This window comes from Chinchilla lanigera, unplaced genomic scaffold (genome assembly GCF_000276665.1).
Source record: "Chinchilla lanigera isolate Chin_1 unplaced genomic scaffold, ChiLan1.0 scaffold00134, whole genome shotgun sequence".
Taxonomy (NCBI): domain Eukaryota; kingdom Metazoa; phylum Chordata; class Mammalia; order Rodentia; family Chinchillidae; genus Chinchilla; species Chinchilla lanigera.
Genome location: NW_004955535.1, coordinates 2,490,250 through 2,505,634, shown reverse-complemented (window position 1 = coordinate 2,505,634; position 15,385 = coordinate 2,490,250). Strand labels below are relative to the sequence as shown.

The window sequence follows — 15,385 nt, the reverse complement described above, 5'->3', positions numbered from 1 at the left end:
ATGATGAGCTGTAAAAGAACACCCCAGAGTTATTCTGAAAACTCATATCTATCAGAAATAAAACAATTTGAATAAATTCACCAATTCTGAGGTACTACAGTCGGTCATAACACCATAGATTGCAGTGAGTAAGAAATTGAACTCTCAGTGTACAGAGTGCTAAGCCTTTCCTCTATATTATCCAAGCTTCTCTTCAGATTATTGTAGTTTTAGAAGGTAATTCCTAATATCTTCATTTTATATAGAAGGAACCAGAGACAGGGAGGTTAAATAACAGCCCTAAGGACACAAACCTGGCAACAACAGAGCAGTGATTCAAGCATGGGGCGTTTCATTCTGGAATTCTTATTTTCCAACATCACATAGTTTATGCCCTTTCCCAAGAGCTCCAAAACCTTCATCATGCTAATAATTGTGTTTTATTGATGTTGTCTGGAGATGCTGTGGGCAACACGGTTGCCCCTTGTCACATGATGTTATTTGGATTTAAGGTAATTAAAACTCAATGAAACAAAATAAACTCACTTCTTCACTCACAGTAGCCCCCTTTCACAAGGAACATTTAGCTAGTGGCTATGGAAATGGATGATGCAGAACATTTGCATCATCACAGACACTTCTGTTGGATGGCACTTACGTAGGTAGTCTAAGAGAAATAGGACATGAATGCATATTCATTAATAAATGAATGCTTCTAATTATATCTATAAAATGAGTTATCAATTACAATGCTATATATGAACCTCAGTATCCTTGGAAAGATGAATTTTCAAGAACAGACTGAGTTCATTTTTCCAGAGTGTAATAATCTTCAAACCCTTAGTTTTTGAATCTCAAATACCTGGTTTAACGTCTGACATATACAAAGTGCTCAGCATTTGTTTACTTCAATAAAAAATATTTTATACTTTATCCCCTGGTAGGTTGTAAATGTTTGTTTCATAGAAATAACGTTGAAATTAGAATCTAATTCGCATGAGTAAAGCAAACGAATCATTGATAAATAAGAAATTCCATTTCCCTTTGATTATGCAGCCTTGTAAAGTGATAACGGCATCACTTTGAAAGATTAATATGAAGATGCGATAAGATAGTAGTTGTAAATACATCTAATATTTGGCCCAAAGTAGGGGATGACTAATTATTAATTCCCCTCAACTTTTACCTTTCCTTCAATAAGTACAATACAACACATCCAAAAGAGTTGCTGAACCTAAATTAAAATTACGAAAATTAATCCAACTGCACAATCAGAGCACCTTGGTCAGCCCTGTGTGGTAATCAGTTATGAGTATATATCACAGTAATAACATAAGAAAAATCACTTGAATAAGTTGAATATCTATTCAACCACTAGGCAGTGTGAAACAATACCACTTCTCCCCACTCTCAGACCTAAGAAACCAAAACATTGCTTCAGGCAAATGTAACACCTTTAATCAGAGACTGAAGTAGAGTTATTGACTTGACAGTTAAGGTCTTCTTTAGGAAATGAGATGATTTCTACAAAGACTCCCCCCAAGTCATCAAAAGCATAGGCCCACATAGATTGATATATTATAAATTATAAATATTAAGGTGATTTATATAAATCCCATTTATATTTTATGATTCAACGCCTTTTCAGGCTTTCAAATTATTTGAAGCTATGGAATTCTTGAATAAATCTAAAATATATTTCAAATTAGTTTTAAAATTAAGTGCTATTCACTATGTCTGACAGATACAGTATATAAGTAATACATGTATCTATGCATGCACACATATCTACATATAAATATACATACATACGTATATACATGTACACATACATATGTACGCTGTTTGAAGCCATTGGCTGAAGACAAAATAAAATTATGAGAAAAAAAATCACTTTAGTAAGAGACTACAAATAATATAATGGGTGGGAAATTAATGATTAAATATATTTTAGAAATAGCTTTTATACAAGTAGGCCCTGGGGGGATTTAGAAAATAAAATTACCTTGACTTGTTCGAGCTTTTCTGTTAGCTGCTGCTCATTTCCCAGTTCAAGGGGAATAGTAGTAATGTTATCCGCCTCTTCCAACCATAAAACAAATTCATTTAAATCTCTTTGAAATTCTGACACGATATTCTTTTGTTCTTCTTGCCTGGAGAAAGAAAAATGAAATTGTTATAGATGACATATTTCTCAAGTTTTCTTTTTTTTAAGCAAACTGGAAAGAACATGGCAAACACCTTAAAAATAAGCATTTGCAAAGAGGGCAACAATATACAATTAATTTTAAGAAAGTTCATTCACTTTGAACAAAATAATTTCAGCATTTTAAAAATCTCTGAAAGGTAAGAGATCGATATTGGTCAAGAAAATCTCTGTTTTAAAAATTCAACAACACTATATTATTACTTTACAGCAAGTTTTCTTGACCTAAGCACTATTGACATTTAAGGTTGGAGGATTCTTTTCTGCTCGGGGTGTTCTGTGCATTGTATATTTAGCAGCATTCCGAGCCTATATACACTACCTGGCAGTAGCAACTTCTCAATCCTCTTGGTAGTGAGAACCAAACATATCTTGAGGCATCGCCTAATAACCTCCTGGGTATATTACTGCCCTTTATGGAAACCATTGTGCTAGAGTAAATATGTGACATGAAATTTTTTCCTTAAAATGCTTAATTAAAGCATACATTAGGGAAATTAAAGGACAAAAGTAAAAACAAGGGTTTAAAATAAAACGCCAAATGATTACATGGTAAAATGTCTTCCAAATTATGACGCAAGACCTTTCTAGAGGAAAGACAAACTCTAATTTACAATATTTGACATATGTTGTACTAGTGGGAAATTTTAATTATATAAGTACATATATGGGGCTGGGGATTTAGCTCAGCGGCAAAAGCGCCTGCCTGGCAAGCGCAAGGTCGTGAGTTCGGTTCCCTGTACCGGAGAAAAACCAAAAAACAAAACCAAAAAAAAAATAAGTACATATAATGTATGCTATTTCATTAGCCATAAATTCATGTTACATTTTGGATAAGATTATAACTGAACAGAATGGTTCACATTTAAAATAATTTACAATTTTTCCTTTTGTTGTCTTTTGGGAGACGTGAGATTTTAAGTGAAGTATAATATAATATGTACAGGAAAGTATATATACAACTGTATAGCTCAATGACATGTTTAAAATTAGATATACCGTATAACTAAGGAAAATAACAAGGGAAAGAATGTCATCAGCATCATAGAATCTCCCTATTGTCTGCTTGCAATTCCTACCTCCATATATAACTAATAACCTGTCAATTTTGGATATTTTGCCTGTATTGAATATTAAGCAAATGGAGCCGTATAGTATGTATGCTTGTGTCTTTTTCCACTCAAAATTGTGTTTATAATAATCCATTTTATATGTAGTTTTGCTTTGTCCATTCTCCTGGCTGTTTAGTATGCACTGATACAAATATACAACTGCTGATGATTATTTGGGTTGCAACCTTTTTTATATCTTAAGAAGTGACTTTTTCGTTCAAGTCAACAAATCTTATTCACAATTTACTATGTACCAGAGAATCTACTGAATATTAGAGTTAAAGATAGATATATTGTATACCTTTATTCTGAGGATCTCACAGTCCATGAGAAGAAATATCTTACCTTTTGTCATATGTTTTATATCACTGAAAAGTTTATTTTTTAAGATTTTTTTTGTCATACAATACACAGAACAGCCCAGTGAACCAAGGAGTGTAATGAGCATTACAGGGTGAAAAGTTAATTCTGGGGCAGGGCTTGGGAGACAACACAGAAAAGATAACGGTCTGAGGCTTGATGCAAGAAGAGAGAACCTCATGCTGCAGGAATAGGACACAGTATGTGCAAAGACAAGGCTTTCAGACAATTACTATTACACTTGTTCCCCAAGTCAGAATCTGGTTATTGGACTTCTGCTTGTCTATATTCAGTTTTGCTATTGATGAGAACTTGTTGAAAGTCTGTTCTGGGATATGGAAGGTGACATTCTGTCCTATTCTTAACACAGGAGTTAGAAGTATTCTGTGAAGACCCAAGTTATATTATGTCACCTCTGCACTTAGAACTCTTCCGTTACTTCCCAGTTTATTTTTTTTTTTAATCTTGTTTTTTTCTTTTTTGCTGTACCAGGGATCGAACTCACAACCTTGCGCTTGCCAGGCAGGCGCTTATGCCACTGAGCTATATCCCCAGCTTACTCCCCAGTTTATGAAGAGCAAAAGCCCAAAGCACAAATAACATTATTGTTATACAAGGGTCCTGATCTGGGCTTTCCAGTGTAGTAGAGTACTTGAAATATGACCAGTACAGATTGAGATGAACTGTGAGTGAAAAACACACATCAGATTTCAAACACATAGTACCAAAAAAAAAAAAGTCCCTATACTTTCTGCTCAGTTTTGCTGTGAACCTAAAAGTGCTCTAAAACAATCTATTTTAAAAAATTAAAGGAATGAAAAATATCTCATTGACGCTTTGTGTCTCACATACAGGTTAAAACACTATTTTCTAATGCATTGGTTTAAAGAAATATATTAAAGTTAATTTCACCTGATCCTTTTCATTTTTTAATGAGGCAACTTATATATATATATATATATATATGATAGTAAAACTAAGTGACATATATGTATAACTATATAAACTTTCTATATAATTATATTTATATGTCACTTAGTTTTTCTGTTGAACAGCGTGGATCTATAAGATCTGCTGATTCCCTCTCTTCTTACCTCTCCACCACATTTTCATCTACTTTCCCTTTTTTTTTATATTATTGAGAGCCACTTGTCTTGCTGAGCTCCTGAAATATATGAGATGGATTTTTGCTTCTAAGTCTTCGTATTTGCTCTTCTCTCTGGCTAGAAAGCATTTCCCTTAAATATCAAGTGCAGCTGGCTCCCTCACCTCCTGAAGGCCTTCTGTGATGACACTACTGAAAATTTTATCTCCTCTCCATATTTTGATTCTTTCTCTTTGTATTTGTCTTTTTCTTTAGTTCCTAAATTTATCATATTCTATGATTTGGCTATTTATTTAATGCATTGTCTACTTCTCACACATGAAGTTAAGAACCCTAAGAGCAAGAAATTCTGTGTGTTGTTTAAAGCAGTAATTTTTGCTCCTGAAACAATGTCTGGCACAGAATAGATATGCTATGAGTACATGTTTAGTGAATGAATGAATGTTTCCATCATTCTTTGCAATCTTGTATTCATTTCTGTTCTCTTGACTCTTTCCCAATTTTTCTTTTTTTAATTTTAAAAATAAAAGGAGGAAAACATTAACAGACAACCTTTTACAAAATAGAAAAGAACAGTACAGACAATACAGAGTTATAAACAAAGTGGTAGGAAATTAACCATGCTTCTTGTATTACATATTGATATCTTTCAAACACTGATCATGGTCTAATTTACCCCTCAGTGTGCATATCAGTATTTCAGATTAAAGATACCTGAATCCCAGGTCAATCTGTGTCATCATCCTGAGTACCAGTGGGATGGAGAGTCGAGGTGAAGTGGGGGTTACTACTGATTAAACTATGACACTCCTCAACTAGAGGTTTTATTTCACTGAGAAGTTTGTGCTTTTAGATTTTTTTTGTCATGTGTTCCTTTTGTGTGTGCATAAAAAGTAAAATATAAGGAAAAACCACTCACAGCCCCAAATCAAACAAGAATTGAAGAACAGAAAAGAGTACCATGAAACAATAGTCACAATAATAATTAAAATAAAATTATTAATATATAATAACAAAACACAGAATAAAAGCAAGTAACTTCCCACTTCAAATATATCTTGCTTACTTGTGATCTTTCTTTTTTTTCTCTTAAGAGTACTTGGCCAAGGAAAGAAGGGTAATGCAATTATTCGTTATAATTGAGATTTATACATTTAATTGGGATCAAAACCTATAAATATTCTATACATATTATTTTACTTAATATTCTACAGTATTTCTTTACATCATTAATTACTCTGAAAAAATTGATTTTTAAAATATATAAGTAATAAGCTACATAGGGTACATCATATTTCATCATTCTTTTGTTTCAGGCATTTAATTTGTTCCAATTTTTCATTGTAATAATCTTGCAATAAACACATTTGTTATGCCAGTGGTTATGCAGCTGCTATGTTCTTTTAAATAAAGAATAAAATTTACCAATAATAATCCTGAGGATTTAAGATGCATATTGCTAAATTTATTTGGATTCTGGTACTAAGACCACACATAAGCTCCCAACAATACTTAGAAAATAATAGTTTGACCATACTTTTACAATGATTCAACATTGTACTTTATATCATTGAAAAAGGTTTATTACGGATATTTTCTAGTTCTGTTAATAGCAATGTTGAAAACCACTGTGTGTGCGTGTTTGTCATTTATGTTTCTACTGTCATTTATTTATTATATCTGTTATTCACTTTATTCCCAGAGTTTTCTTATTTGTAAGAGCTCTTTTCACATTCTCATTGAGCATATTATTCCAGGTTCTCTTTTCTCTTTTACACTTGTTTGTGTTTCTGTTTGTTTCTAAATAAATAATCAAATAGTCTATTTCTTTGTTTTTTCTTTCATTGATATTATTCTTAAAATCCTGTCTGTATATAATTGTTTATATATTCACTTCTAGTTTGGATCATCACACTTTCATTCGAAAGTCCAAATATTCAATTCACCTTAAATTTATATAGAGTTAAGTTTCTGACCTTGAGTTTTCAGAAATTGATAGTTTCCCCCACTAAATCTGTTCTGTATTGGTTTGCTGTGCCTTCTTTATTATTTTTAAGTTTTTATATTACTAAGATTCTGTTCATTGATCTACTGAAGATTTTTGTGACGGTAATGCACTACTTTATTCTGTGAGGATCTAAAACATGTTTAGGGGCTGGGGATTTAGCTCAGCGGCAAAAGCGCCTGCCTGGCAAGTGCAAGGTCGTGAGTTCGGTTCCCAGTACTGGAGAAAAACCAAAAAAAATTAAAAATAAAAAAAAATTAAAAAAAAAACACATGTTTAATTTCTGGGAAGTCAAACCATTCTTTTGCCTTAGCTTTGCTAACTTATGTAACATGAGTCTCATTTGGATAAATTTCAAAATAAAACCGTGATAATTTTGACTGGGATTGGATTAAATCAATAAATTAATTTGTGAAGAATTATTATCTTTCCAATAAAATTTTGCAAATTTTCTATGATACATAGTGTATTTGGACACTCAGTATTTGGGACTCATCTGAGCACTATAAATAATTAAGTATATTTTATAATTAACCTTCAGCCATCAGTTTGAAACGGAGTGAGTTGCTGATGATTTTATGGACATTAACTGTGTACTAATTTAGAAGACTTTAGAACGCTCAGAATAAATCATCACTTACTGAAGAAAAGCTTTGCTTCAGCTCTTTGCTCTAAGCTTTCTTTTCACACACTAAACAACTTTTTTTCTGATGACTTAATTTTTTAAAAACAGTACAGCATTTTTTAAAATATGAAAAGATTTGGTAGTCATTTCTTGTTCAGATTTATTATTTTTACTCTGAAATATAAAATGATGGTGCCAAAATCCAGCCAGGACTTTGTTAAAATCTGCTTTTCTAAGCACACGTGTTTTCTGAAATTTCAAAAGCCTCTATCTGAAGTTTTAAAAGTTGCAATTTGAATTTATGGATTCAGATGATTGCAGAAAAGCAAAGGAACACAGTTAGCATTTCCAGGCTTGTCTCTTGACAGAACAGTTTAAACATGCTTTATATTGGCATTCATCACATGAAGTGCTATTTCTTTGTTTACCTACTTGCTTAATGCTTATGGTAGGATTTATTCAGGCATGTTGTAGTAATAATAATGAATGGGATGTTTAACATTACCCATCTGCAATTAAGTGCTAAATATTTTACTTGTAGAGGCATTTCAGTACATTTAGCTATTTTTTTAAACGAATGGCTTCTGTGTGAAATATTGGCTCCGTTACCATTTACATTATAAATGCTCCTAATGCAAGTGAAGGAAGCACATATTATGCTAGTGAGAGATTTGCATAATCAGAAAGGAAAAGTTTTTGATGTGTTGCTAAATTCAATGAATTTAACATTAACTCTTAATGATCATTTTCTGTGGGGCTGCTCTTATGGTAAGAGGGAAAGATTTCCAACTCACATGGCATGATTTCAGTGGGAGAGGGGATATACCAAGTGTTTCAGGCAAACTGCTAGGTATTTTCACATTTGAATCACCTTTAACTCTCAATACTCCTTTGTATCACCTTTCTAATGCTCACAATGATGCAATTAAAGCTCGGGAGATTTATATACCATATATCCAAATATAATGTGGTTCTACAATTTTCCAGAAGAAAAGTTTCTGTTCAAGCTTTTTGATCAGGTTTAACATAGAAGCTTTAGAAAATGCAGACGGAATTATCATTTGTCTAATAATTAATTTCATAAAATTGTATAATAAAATTGGAGGGAGAAGGAGAAGGGAGGAAGTGGAAATAATAAGAACTAAGATGTGTTATGTACATGTACCAATTTTCCAGGTAAATGTAATCATTATTTAGTGCAAGCACATCCTCATAAAAATTAAAAAAAATAAAACATGAAAAGGAAATATCACACCCCCATTCATATTTCACACCATTGTGCTCACGTCCTTCCCACGCCTCTTCAACACTGGCACACTCCTCCTCTTGAATGTACGTTTTTAGACACTTCACTTAGTTTTCTAGAAGACAGCATCATTACTTACATCCAAGTGGCCTGAGGTACAGTACTGCTGAATCCAGGTATAATGTTCCACTCAAAATTCAATTCTAAGCTTGCAAATATATAAGATAGTATTAAGTAATGTAAAGACAGGTTTTTTCTTTCTCCTGTGCTGTATATCCATAAGTTATACAATGTAACCACTCGGTTCCTTTTAGTAGTATTCCTTCCAAATCTGGATCATAATGGCAACCAATTCTTGAAATTGTCATATCATACTACCAAAGTTAATCCCTACACTAAATTTATTTTTCTCCAAGACTTTTCTTTGTGACTGTCAGTTAACCTCTGTAAGCCACCAAAATAAGCCATCAGTTGAGATCAAGTATAGCAAATATTTCTTTTCCAGACAGCACCTGTTTTTCAGCAAAGTAAAGCAATAGTCTAGTAATGTGAGAAACTTTAGAATTCAAGTATAAGAATACTCTCCGCTGTGAAATTAACAAAATTTATTCAGTCTTAGACACATATGTTCATATACTCTGAGAGATATTGTTGGAACCATAACCAAGGTACAAGCTCTGGTTAAACCAACATGCTTCCCATATCTGGTTAGTGTTTGAGTAAAAAATTATACATTGATTCATTTTGCCTGATTTTCACTTCATAAAAATGAAGTACTCCAACCTTGATGTGTTTGTGCATACCTATAATACAAACACTCTGGGAGGTTGAGGCAGGAGGATCACAAGCGTGAGCCCAGAGTAGGCAATTTAGTGATTTCGCATGACTGAGTCTCAAAATAAAAAATAAAAAGGCCTGGGGATGTAGCTCCTTGTAAATGCTTTGGGTTCAATTTCTAGCACTGGAAAAAAAAGTGCTTCTAAGGAGAATGACATTTGAAGGCTTCTCAGTGCATTCATGCCTTGCTATGAAGGAAATGATTAGCATATTACATGTCGGCATGGAGACTGATGAGGGAAAGCCTGATGCTTAGCAGTGAGAGTGCCTGGAAGGAAAAGCCGCTACCTAAAAGCTACTGGTTGTCAGCTGAGTGTGTGAACTACAGCAAGTTACTTAATCTCTACAGACTTAAATTTCCTTTTTAAAAGTTAGGACAATCAATACCATTGCTGTACACCAATAATGAACCCACTGAGAGAGAAATTAGGAAAACAATACCATTTACAATAGCATCAAGAAAAATTAAATACTTAGCAATTAACCCAACCAAAGAAATGAAAGACTTCTACAATGAGAACTACACTACTCTGAATAAAGAGGCTGAACAGGACATCAGAAAACAGCATGATATTCTCTGGTCCTGGATAGGCAGACTCAAACACTGTCAAAATGGTCACACTTTCAAAACTAATACATAGATTTAATGCAGTCCAAATCAGAACACAGGAGCACTCTTTATAGAACTGGAGGAAAAAAATCCTAAAATTCATGTGGAACCAAAAGAGACCCAGAATAGTAAAACCTCCTGGGCTTTACTATAAAGGCAAAACAGGAGGCATCATAATCCTGGACTGCAAGTTATATTACAAAGCTACAGTGACAAAAAGCATGATAATACTGGAACAAAAAGAAACATGTGAAACAATGGAACAGAGTAGAGGATGCAGAAACAACCCCAAGCACGTTCATCTAGCTGATCTTTGACAAAGGGGCCAAAAACATACACTGGAAGAAAGATTGCCTTTTCATCAAATGGGACTGGGAAAACTGAGTATCCACATGCAGAAGACTGAATCTAGACCCATATATCTCACCATGTACTAAACTAAGATCAAAATGTTAAAAAGATCTAAATGTTAAAACAGAAACAATCTGCTGGAAGATAAAATAGGTAAAACTGTTGCAGAATAGATAAGGCCTTTCTGAACAGAACCTCAACAACAAAAGAAATAATACAGAGAATCAATAAATGGTATCATATCAAATTCAAAAGCTTCTGAGCAGCAAGGACTCCAACAGAGGGCAGAGCTAACCTACAGAATGGGAGAAAAATTTGGTCAGTATTCCTCAGGCAAAGGACTGATATCTAAAATGCAAACAGAAATTTAAAAAAGACCCCCAAAATTAAAGCCCCAATCAAAAAAGGGCAAGTGAAATGAATAGACATTTTTTAGAAGAAGTATAAATGGCTAAGAAATACTTGAAACAATGTTCAGCATGTCTGGCCATTAAAGAAATCCAAACTGAAAGAAAGAACACTGAAATTCCATCTTATTCCAGAAAGAATGGCGATCATCAGCAAATCAAATAATAACAAATGCTATAGGAAATGCTGCAGGAAAATAGAAACCCTTCTACCTTGCTGGTGAAAATATAGACTAGCATAGCCATTATAGAAAGCAGTATGAAGAGTCTTTAAAGACTGAAAAATAGAAATTGCATTTGACTAAGCTATTCACCTTCTAGGTATCTTGAAAGAATGGAAGAGATCATATTACAGTGATATATGCACACCAAGTTTAAGCAGAACAATTAATAATAGCTAAATCTTAGAAGTAACTTATATGTCTATCAAGAAATGAATGAGTAGAGTGTGGTATTTATACACGATGTCATAGTTCTCTGCCACAAAGAAGTATAAACTTGAGTCATTTGTCGGCAAATGGGTGCACCTAGAGACTATAATGTTAAGTTAAATAAGAAACACAAACTAACATATCACATAGTTTCTCTCATATGAGAAACAAAAAAAAAATACAAATAAAGAGCAAAATAAAAGTTAGATAATAAGAAATAGGGAGATAGATTTTTTTTTTTTTTTTTTTGGTTTTTCTCGGGTACCGGGAATTGAACTCATGACCGTGCACTTGCCAGGCAGACGCTGTGCCGCTGAGCTAAATCCCCAGCCCCGGGAGATAGATCTTTTGTGAAAGAAAATGAGACCAAGAGAAGCGGAGGCTGTGAAAAAAGAAATAAGATGTGCTATATACAGGTACCAACTTCCCATGAGGAATGTAATCATTATGTACTGCAAATATGTGCTACTAAAAAAATAAACATTGAAAAAATTCAGACCAGAAGCCCCTCCGAGTGTGCTTGTGAAAACCAGAAACCCAAGTTTTAGTCTAGTGCTTCACTAACAGCATTCAAGTAATGGTAAGGAAAAATAAGAGAAGGTACAAGAACTGCAGAATATGGCTACTTATCTTCCGCTTTGTAGCTCGGAAATTTGCCTAAGCTCACATGTTTATACACATAAAGTATTTATAAAGCATATAAGAATACCCAGGGGATATTTGAGATGGAATCTGTGAATGTGCCATCTGACCGCTCTATTTCTCTCTTCTGACAATCTAACTTGGGGAATTTTCCTGAGGAGACATAATTAGAGTCATAATATCTATCTGTGAGTAAACGTGCTACCAGATGAGGCTACTCTAGGTGAAACAGATGTAAGATTACCATGCAGCGAATATTTATTGAAGATCCACCTGAGTTCAGTGATTTGGCAGAGAATATAGGAAAGGATCTCTTGTCTGGTGGAACTTGCATGCTATTGGTGAGAAGGGGAAACATTAGCAAGATAAAGAAATAAAAATTGAGTCATTTGTCAGCAAATGGGTGCACCTAGAGACTATATTACACAAAGTGTAATGTAGTGATAAATGTTACAGAAAATAAAAACAATAACCAGAAGTGGGGAAGAGGGACAGGGGATATTGAAGTGGGCTGGGGAGTAGCTGTGAGTTTATAAAAGCTCGTCAGGGAAAGTCCCACTGTGAAGGGAGCATTTGAGTAAAATCTTCAAGGCAGACACTGGCTATCTGCTCACTAAAAATCTTGACTATTTTTTCTTACTCATGCAGCTTGCTGTAGCTTTCCCAGCCTCCCTTGTCATTGGATGTGAGCTCTAGCCAGTGAAATGAAATCAAAAGCTCCTGGACTCCACACTTGCCTCATCATTCCATCCCCGCCTATCCACCAACACCCAGATGGTATTCCTTGCCCTTTTGCCTTCTAATATAAAAACAAATGGTGGCTTTGAAAGCAACATCCTAAAGGGTCTGAGCCACAAAATCAAAGAACCCTGGCACCTCCTATTTCACAATTTGGAGAGAAGTTGCTTATTGACCAGAAATGAACTTTTCTTAAAGTTTACAGTGGTGAGAAATATCTATGGTGTTCAGCCACTGATATATATTTTTAAAATAACAGCTTGAATTAAATTAGTTAATATAGAATAAAGCAGGCGAGGGAATAAGACTTGTGAATACTGTAAGAAACAGCGCTCTAAGCAGAGGAAATCAGTATGAGACCTCGAGGCCTGAGTCTAGTCACAATGTTCCAACAACAAAGAAGAGAGCCAAATGTTTGCAAGGTAATGAAAAGAAAGCAGCAGGAGATGGGAGGAAAAGCCAGCTCTTTAGACGTTCTACATAGAATCCCAAGGTTTTCGTGATCCATATTCTTTCTTCTCTATCAAATGCAGCCTTTAGGTAAAATTCTAGAATAATATGTGTGAGGGGTTCCCAGGTTGAACGCAATTCTCAAGCCCTACTTTAATAGGTACAGTCAACTAACTGAGCCACTGAAATTCCTCCAGAGATTTTGTGTGCTTCCTACACAGGGGCTGGAACAGGCTTCTGAAAACTTCAGTGTGTTTTAGGTCTTCCTTTGAAAGAGGCTAACTGACCTAATCGATCAGCAAAGCCTGCCGCTAAGCCATTAGTGTCTGGTGAAAGATACCTTGAAGAAGACCCGACTTCAGTTTGGCTGATACCAGTTCCAGTTAGGCTTTTCTCCTCCTAGACATTCAAAACACCATCGTCTTCTAGCTTAAACCTGCTCCTTTGTCAAAATCAATGGGCAGTTCCAGCAGCTTCTAGTTTCTCAGGTTAGAAATATGTGAGTCCTCATCACTCCCTCAGTGATCAATAAATATGGGCTTAAATTCCTACTTGACATATGTTTTTTGAATCTTCCCACTTCTCTATTTCTTCCCTGCTACTCCATCCTTCTCTCATCGCTGCAATCAACTTCTAACCCACTGTTTCCTAATTGGTTTCTGCCTCCTGCCTTGTATCTTTCTTAGTCAATCTTGACACGAGAATGAGAGCTCTAACATATGTCTCTGATCCTACTCTCATATCTTCAATAACTCCATAGTTCCAACGGGATAAAAATCCAGCTTCTTTAACCTGGGTCAGAAAGCTTTGTGTGACCTAGTCTTTACTAACTTCTTTTTCTTCATCTTATTTTACACTGAAGAGCTTACTAGAAAGTAGTTCTTTGAAATCCACTACTATGACAGGTCATGTCACACAATGTTCCTTTTGTCAGAGATAGCCTTCTGTACATCTTTATCTAAACAACTCCTAGTTACCTTTCCAATCTCAGGCTAGGCATTACTTCCTCTGTGAAGAGTTTCAAGTCTATAGGTCCTGTTCTTTATTCTTATTACTCCTCACAACATTTCTGTCACAGAGAATATTGTGATGCTGTGTTTGTCCACATATTGTACGTACTATAAGGGCAAGCACCCTGTTTATGGTGATTGTACTCTATTTTCAGTACTTAACATATAGCATTGCCTCAGTTTTAAAATTAATCACCCCTCAATAATGTCATCTTAATTGTATATTCATATTAATTGTATATTTAAATTCAAAGACAATAATAGAGTCTACATTAGTTTTTGAAGGTTTTCCATGAAAAACAAACTGTATATGTATCTATGGATAATCTGCATAAAATTAGTAAAATCAGGGAAAGCTACATACCAGGGATTTGCAAATCACAGCATATGAGTCATTTGTGCCCACTTCCTGCTTTTGTAGGTGAGGTTTTATTGGAATACAGGCACATCCGTTCATTAATACATTGTCTATGACAGTTTTCATGCTGCAGCAGCATTGCTGAGTAGTTGCAGCAGAGACTGAATGGACTACAAAGTAAAAAGTAGTTACTGACACTTTTACTAAAGTTTCTAAGCTATTCTATATGCCAAGATTTTTTTCTCAGGCACATACTAGGTATGTGAAGGTATAAGAATTGTATTGTAAGAAATTATATATAATCTGTATAATATTGCCTGTTATATATGCAATCGGGAAAATATGTAACACCATTAGCAACCCTCTGAAATAATCATAAATGCCTTACACAATTATTATTTCACATGATTCTACATGAGGACAGGTAATAGGAAAATTAGATGTTGCATGTGATTACAAACACTTATTCCATTAATTTACTAAAGTTTCCAAGTATGGAAAACTATCTATTTAATATAGAATGAACTTGGAAAATACTTAGTAAAAGATTCATGTGTCTGCCTCCTTTTCCTCTTTTTTTTTAGGTTATTTCAATTTCTTTCCTTATTTTTTGTTTCCTCATTCTAACGCAATATTGCTTTCTTTTTTGTGATTTAGTCTTTTTCATTGGACTTTGCAGTGATTTTCTTTACTGTACCTATATTTTGAATTCCTTGGGGTAATTCTGGGGTCATAGTTTTCAACCCCAGATAAATGTCACCTGTTGTCCTTTATTATGCATATTGCCATTGAAATAAGAATATATTATATAGAGAAAGAAAACCAAAGTTCCACAGAGAGATAAAGAGAAGGAGAGAGAGAGAGGGGGAGAAAGAGAGAGAGAGAGAGAGAGAGAGAGAGAGAGAGAGAGAGA

The 15,385-nt window shown here is 34.3% G+C and overlaps 1 protein-coding gene across 1 annotated transcript in view; it reads right to left on the bottom strand.

Annotated features, from left to right (window-relative positions):
- The window catches only part of Dmd (dystrophin), a 2,013,932-nt gene that overhangs the window by 791,381 nt on the left and 1,207,166 nt on the right, over nt 1–15,385 (bottom strand). The window contains exon 46 of the mRNA XM_013507710.1: nt 1,985–2,132. Coding sequence (XP_013363164.1) covers nt 1,985–2,132 — 148 coding nt within the window. The remainder of the gene's footprint in view (nt 1–1,984; nt 2,133–15,385) is intronic.